We start from the raw sequence: 7436 nt of genomic DNA, 5'->3' as shown, positions 1-7436 counted from the left end.
TGCCAGTAGAGAACTTTCTTGACGAGTTCCTACCAAACCCTGAAGATTATGACAACTTGGACTTTGCTTCACACTTCACTTCAGCCTCCAATGCCAAAGCATTCAACATGCAATCCATCAAGAAAGAAGAGGATTCTTACAAACCATTCATGAGTGACCCACACCTATGATATTAAGATTCTTGACCATCTATCTGCAGATTGATGCCATATGACCTTTCACTCTGGAATTATCATTTGTGAACACTTCCAAACATGCAGACATGAAGAACTGTTCATTGTTCACCTTCAATGTCAAGCTGGATGTATGTGTATATGCCAATGGAACATCCCATGGCTGCGACATTTCCAAATCTGAAGTAATCATTGAATTCAAATGGACTGATGGCCATGATGCATTCAGCAAAAATCCTGCAGTCAACAAACCTATTGTATCTCAGACTGATAATGGCTTCAACACATTAGGTCAAATAACAAGCTACACTGTCACTCAACTCGGCGCTCAATATCGTACCCATGCATTCTCTGTCTTCATCATTCATAATCGTGCTCACATCATCAGATGGGACAGGGAGGGAGCTATCATCATGAACTCCTTCGACTACTGTCATGAGCCACACTTGGCTGATTTCTTCCATTGTTTCACATGAGCATCGCCTGCACTGCGTGGTGTTGATACCTCTATGACACTGTCATATCCCATGATCCGGACCCACCTTCCATCATATTCCCACGCCTTCCAAGCCTATGTCCGGACCACACTTCATATCCAACTCATTCCCAGATCCCCTTCCACTGTGTGCTCCACACCTCAGCAGGATCAACTATGCTCCGGATTTACCCCTGAGCTCCAGACCATCGGATCCTCACTGCTAGCCTGATCCATACAACCCTATCCTGTCCACCCTATGCACACTCCATCCAGCAAGACATCCAGACTTCACCTCGTCTCAGGTTCCGGACTATATCCACCTTCTTGTATTCTGATCCTGTATCCACCTTGTCTGCCAGATCCCCAGATCTCCGGACCTCCGGATATTAACTCCAGACCTATTTCCACCCTCTGTCTGATATCCTGCACCTATCCCCATTTAGGCATTCTCTGCCTTCTGGCTTTTGGTTACCTCTTGTTCTGTCTTGCTTACTGATCCTTGTATGAGTCCTCATCTCCAAGTTCATTTACTTATGTTCCAACTTACTTACTAATGTGTTTCCACATGCTCATACATAGCCTTGCTCCTTTGCTTACTGATCCCCTCAGATATTGTTCAGTATATAACCCCTGTAGATACTCCTGTAGTTCCTTAGTTTGAATATCAACTTAGACTTGCCCAATCCTCTCTCGGACTTTGGTCCACCTAAGTTCTGTCCTATCTATCAGGCCTAGGGATTTCTGGACTTAGGTCCAATCCCTGTCTCTCCAACTCTACCTTAGGGTAGTCTACCTCTGTTTGTTTCTACATCAGACTCCATCTGATGTAGCCCCTATTCCTTCCGGACCTCCGGACCTCCTGTCCCTCATACCTCTGGGCATCCTGTCCTTTGGATGTTCCACCCTCTGTACCTTCGGACGTTCTGTCCTCCTAACCTTTGGACATCCTGTCCTTCTGCCCTCCATCATCCTGCCCTCCTGTCCTCCTGTCCTCCAGACCTTCGGACCTCCTATCCTTCCATCCTGTTTCCTGTAGAAGTATTACCTTGCAGTGGGAACTTTCCTGAGCATTTCCTGCGTTCCTCCAGAACTCTCCTGCACTCCTCCGGACGTTTCCCGCGCTCCTCCGGAAGTCCTCTAGTGCTCTCCAGCAGAGTAGCCAGCCTCCGGAAGTCCTCCAGACTTCATTGGACCATCATCGGACTTCATATGAAATGAAGGGCACATACTCGGGTAAGGGGCACAGTGTATGAGCTGAGGCCAAGCCCCTCTGAGTCAGTCTCTCTCCCCCTTGAGCAACATGGTTCTTAACAGACACCTGCTAGTGACAAAGATGCTGCCCTCACAAGGATGGCATTAAACCTTGCCAGTACTACACGCATGTTCAGAGTTGCAGTCCCTTTGGATCCTGCTGTTGAGGGCTCAGACTGGTTGGTGTTGATTATTCCCCACCCTGTTACAAAAGGTTTCCCACTTGTTGGTTGCTGGACTTGCACGAGCCCTGCATATGATATCCTCAACAAGAAGGTCATGATGTTTAAGGACTCTTGGTGCATGTCAATAAAGGATGTTCTACTGGAAGGCAAGACTTACAAATTGTTGAAGCTGCACAACATTTGCAATGTCGCAACATGTATTGCATTTCATGACATCATCCACCCTGTCCCTTAGCAAAACACCCAGACTGTCAAGTTTCATGAGGCCAAATGGACATGTCGCAATGAGGCTGTCACTCCCCACACTCTTCATTGTCTGGTTCTCAATATTGTGGGTGAGAAGTTGACTGACTTTGAGAGCTCTTGTCAACTTGTCCAGTCTGTTCATGATGCATTGCTTGGTATGTATCTTGAACCTCGCATATTACCTGATGTCATGCTCATTGTCCATGCAGCCCACAAGGATGCATATGAAATCGCAAAAATATTACATTGGGACCTCAGCATTGGGAATATTGTCATCTACCAAGGGAAGGGTATCCTCATTGATTGGGACCTAGCAAAGGTACTCACCATTCAGGGTCCTTGACAAATAACCTGCACAGTATGTTCTTTTTATGCCCACACTCATTGTACTGATTTTGCTGTTTCCAAGGGAACCTGGCAGTTCATGTCTGCTCACCTCATCAAAAACATCAAGGCCATCCATGCTGTCAAGGATGACCTCAAGTCCAGTCTTTACATTGTTCTGTGGATGGCATTAATGTACAAGGAGAGCCACATGGACATCATTGAGCAGACCCAATTTATCATGCAGGTCTTTGACACTGATTCACTCATGGGGTCCAGAGGATCTGCAAAATCTAATTGGCTTGTCATGAGAACCTACTTTCTGCAAGATGTATTTGTCAGCTGCAAATGGCTTGACAATATCATCATTGAACTGGCCCAGTTCTTCTCACATCAGTACTCTGTGATCCCCCTTGAGGACCAGGAGGACCTTTTACAAATGCAGCTCTCATTGAAGGAAGTTTTGGATGAAGTTGGACCTGTGCACATGGCTGCACAGCAGAAGATGATTGATACTGCACATAATATCATGTGCACTTCTCCTGCTTACAAGAAGGAGACGTGTATGCAGATCCTGCAACTACATGACTCTGTCATCAATATCTACAACAAGCACCTTGGGTTGCCCAACTGGCCTGATAAAGACACAGTTGTCCTGCAAAAACTGCATCCGACTGACAGGCTGAGCGCATGTCATTTATATATGAAGTCACTATGCACCTCACAGGATCCAACACTCATATGGGTACAAGTCACTCCATCTGGCAAGAAACGTAGGCTGGATCCTGATGGCGACGGTGATGGTGACCTTGTGTTCTTTGGCCAATGATATACTTTGCAAGCCTATATTCATATACATGTTCTTTCATATACATATACATTGTAAAACAGTGTGAACTACATGCGGTCCACCAAACACTCCTTGACATAAATCAGAAAAAGCAGAGAGCATGAATTCATTGCCAATGTTGGCAACTATAAGTTTGAGAACATGATGGTCAAAGTAGATTTCGATATGAATCACACTCATAACAGCTTCTCTTACTAGTGCAGGAATACTGCAAAAAGCACATGGTCACTGATATCACTTCTATGTGCTAACTATGTTTTATTTTATTTTCATAGACTTGTGTTCCCAAGTTTCAGATCCAGCCCCTATCCTTCTCCAGCACAGAGCTCTCCAACAGGAGACCTACAAGTAAGTCCACATCCTCTTACACAGATTCCTTGAAACTGACTTGATGCTCTTACATGTCCTCCAACCCTAAGAGACACTCCACTTCAATCACCTCATTCAACAACCAGAAAATCTTGTCATGTCTCTCCTCCACCATCAGGGTGAGAATGCATTTGTCACAACATGACATTGGGATGGGGGGATGGGGGGCCTGCAGATGATTTCATGCCCACACTGCATTATCTTGCACGATCTCATGCGCGTAATCCCATAGAGCCTGGTGCAAATCACGATTAGCATGCCAGATATGATGAGAGAGGCTTACCATCACAGTTGGTGTGACTGCAAACATTTGTTCCTCCTCCTCAACTTCCTGTGCTTGCACCTGCACCTGTGCCTGTGCCTGCATCTGAGCCTGACACACGGGATTGTGAGTGCCCAACTTTATTTGTGAAACTGCTAACTGACAATGTTTTCTCCAGTGAGCTTAAAATACAAGCTTATTAGGCTGCATGTAGATGAGATGGTACACACTTATATTGTTCACATTGTGATTGATGTATTGCATCTATAGATTCTTTGTCAGTCCCTGCATGGATGATCCATTGCCAACAACTTATGTTTGCATTTGCATTCACCCCAGCCATGGCGAGTAATTGATAACAATGTACTTTACTCTGTCAACTTCTGGTAAGTTAAGTCATGCTTTACATAATCTGAGAAGCTTCTGATGTTCAGACCTAGACCCAGCCCCTTTACAACTCCCAGCACTCCCTTTCCCCCAGTCAGGTTGGTTCCAGGAGATCACTATACACTGCTGGCTCTTATTTCAATAATCAAGAAGACCTGAACATTGTTGTGCAAGTTGGTACTCCGGGCTTGCAGGGCATTACGGAGATTACAGATATCATATTCATGACACAAGGACCAACTGCAGGCACCATTGTCATGGAGTGGAATGTCCATGATCCCTTTGATCAACAAGGAGCTGCAGGAATGTGGGATTCACACATCTGGCGAGTTCCTTTTAATCTCATTTGGGTCCATCCCCTGATCTGTGTCTGTGACAGGCTCAGCGGAGGCAAGTTTGAAGTTTTCTCACTTGCGGACAATGCATTATTACTCCTTATTGTAGCCAATGGGACCCACCTTCAAGATGGGGAGTGCCCTTCAGGAACCTATAGTTCTGCATGTTTTCCAGCTTTCCTTGATTTACACATAACCTATGGTGCAACAGCTCTTGAGGTGTGGTATTATGGCCCTAGCAACATATCTAGTGCACTGATTTAAATTGCCTTCACCAAGGGAACATGGGTTTGGCTAGCAGATTATGATCTCGACGGCTTTGATCAGCTAACCCTGTTCAGTGGAAGAGGCATTCTGTCACACTCTCAGGGTCCTGTACTAAGAATCTTATGGTACGTCTCTTATTTTCATTTGAACTTTGTGGGCCACTCAACATTAATTCCAGACCTCCACCCTCTACAGAATGCCTGTCACAAAGCAATAGTCCATCTCACCACTCACCTGAAATCACACCCTCTGTAGATTGTAGCACTGATGTTCTCATATCTATAGAATATTATATTTATGTTCTATTTTGCTTGGGGCTTGGCTGTGAGAATGTGTGCTCACTCAGCACCTGGCGAGTGCCCAATGAATGCCTGCTATAATTCCCAGTTGCCAAAACTTTACATTTTGTCAATATCATTTACATCTAAGGCAAATTTAAAATCTTGTGGAGTGGGAAAACTCCTGTTAATATATAATATTTGGTGGAAAATGTTTCCACAACTCCAAATTTTTGGATTTATCATTGGATAAAATAGGATTGTGAAAGTTGACATTTGTGCCAACATTTCATGCAAAAGTATTTTGTACATTTACATAGACATCAAATGGGTGTCGAAATGTGTTGTTGTGCTAAGTCTTGCCTGACACAAAACTCCAAAACCACCGATGTGTGAGCTGATCTTGGTCATAAGAAGCAAGAATATAAGCTATGCTCATTACATATTAAAAGATTGGATCATGGATGCAAGGGCAAGATACTGAAAATCATGAAAAATGTCAAAAGCACAATTGTCTATGCTTTGTTCCTGGAGAAGGATCATGTGTGTCCTGGGCTGGCTATATGATATACAGTGGCTCAAAAAACTGTCCACATGTTTTTGCATTTTTTACTATTTACAATATTGTGTGAGAATACATAAAGACCTCAGTGACATGCTGATATCATATTGTAGTGCTGCTTCAGGGCTTTGGATTGAGCACCGCATTGTGAGAATCAGAGGAGATATGGTGGAGATACAAGGCTTACAAAATCATGACTCATGCGGACAGTTTTTTGAGCACATATTAAAACTATATAAATCATCATTTATGACACCATAACAATCATGCCACCATTAAATAAATTATAAAGTGGTGTCATTATGTCATTTTAAAACCATGGGTCAGATGGCAAGGTATGTATGTGAAAAAAGAAGGGTGCTAGTCCTCTCTGCATATGTGTGATAGAGAGGAGAGCCTTTTCTTCCTTGTTACTGACCTGAGATGAGCTGTCTTGAGAATGTTTCTCACAGTGTGTGAAGAGACAGGGAATGTGATGGTGGAATTGATGTAATAGGTGGCCTGGACAGCATTATCAGCCTTTCCTGTAGCAATATGTTGAATAATAGTCCTCCTATCAGTAGAGGTGAGCTTGGATGGACACCCTTCACAGAAGTTTTCCTTGTCTGTGTGACTTTCTTTGATGAACTTGGCCACAGTGGACTTGGATACTCCAGTTCTGGAGGAAATTTGACAAGCAGAGAGGCCAGAATAGGAAAGAGAGAGGATATTATCCCTTTGAGCAGGGGGGGTGGCTTTCATGGTGAATATAACCATGACATATGGAAATTTTTGGTTTGTATAGTTAGATATGGTTTTAAAATGACATAATGACACCACTTTATAATTTATTTAATGGTGGCATGATTGTTATGGTGTCATAAATGATGATTTATATAGTTTTAATATGTGCTCAAAAAACTGTCCGCATGAGTCATGATTTTGTAAGCCTTGTATCTCCACCATATCTCCTCTGATTCTCACAATGCGGTGCTCAATCCAAAGCCCTGAAGCAGCACTACAATATGATATCAGCATGTCACTGAGGTCTTTATGTATTCTCACACAATATTGTAAATAGTAAAAAATGCAAAAACATGTGGACAGTTTTTTGAGCCACTGTACTGTAGGTATCATATAGGAATCAGTCAGCAAACACAAAGGCTATGTACGAAGCATATGCAAAGTCTATTAGTAAGTAGGACAGATCACCAATAATGAACACCGGAAATGAAATGTATGTAACAAATCAATAATCAGAAGGGAAACATAGTTAACTGGAGTCCAGAGACAGGGGAAGTCTAAATGGGGTTGGGTGCTGATATAGGGTTTGGATTCCAGAAGGAAGATAAAGATAGATCAGATCATTGGAGATCCGGAGAAGTGGATTTAGAGTTGAGAGTCCAGAATGGCATATGACAAAAATTCACATGTTGCATACTGTCATATCCTGTATGCCAGACCTAGATCCCATAATATTCCCATGCCTT

At 43.3% G+C, this 7436-nt stretch overlaps 3 protein-coding genes across 3 annotated transcripts; all 3 read left to right on the top strand.

The window, feature by feature from the left end:
• Positions 1-262: 262 nt before the first annotated feature.
• On the top strand, positions 263-649 carry BJ212DRAFT_1263384 (uncharacterized protein; the record flags this gene model as incomplete). The annotated part of the gene is made up of 1 exon (XM_041330340.1): positions 263-649. The coding sequence occupies one exon, from the start codon at positions 263-265 to the stop codon at positions 647-649; it is 387 nt and encodes a 128-aa protein (XP_041197167.1).
• A 1475-nt stretch (positions 650-2124) lies between these two features.
• BJ212DRAFT_1223253 (uncharacterized protein) lies at positions 2125-2850 on the top strand (the record flags this gene model as incomplete). The annotated part of the gene is made up of 4 exons (XM_041329414.1): positions 2125-2313; positions 2335-2488; positions 2543-2668; positions 2693-2850. Coding segments are annotated over 4 exons (627 nt in total), but the record flags the coding sequence as incomplete, so codon positions are not given.
• Positions 2851-4647: 1797 nt separating this feature from the next.
• BJ212DRAFT_1263475 (uncharacterized protein) lies at positions 4648-5382 on the top strand (the record flags this gene model as incomplete). Its single annotated transcript, XM_041330349.1, has 3 exons — positions 4648-4891; positions 4991-5079; positions 5140-5382. Coding segments are annotated over 3 exons (576 nt in total), but the record flags the coding sequence as incomplete, so codon positions are not given.
• Between the last annotated feature and the right edge of the window lie 2054 nt (positions 5383-7436).

Source organism: Suillus subaureus, assembly GCF_016647635.1.
Source record: "Suillus subaureus strain MN1 chromosome Unknown BJ212scaffold_5, whole genome shotgun sequence".
In the NCBI taxonomy this organism is placed as follows: Eukaryota; Fungi; Basidiomycota; class Agaricomycetes; order Boletales; family Suillaceae; genus Suillus; species Suillus subaureus.
Note: the sequence above shows the minus strand (reverse complement) of the source record. Positions and strands in the feature narration are given on the sequence as shown.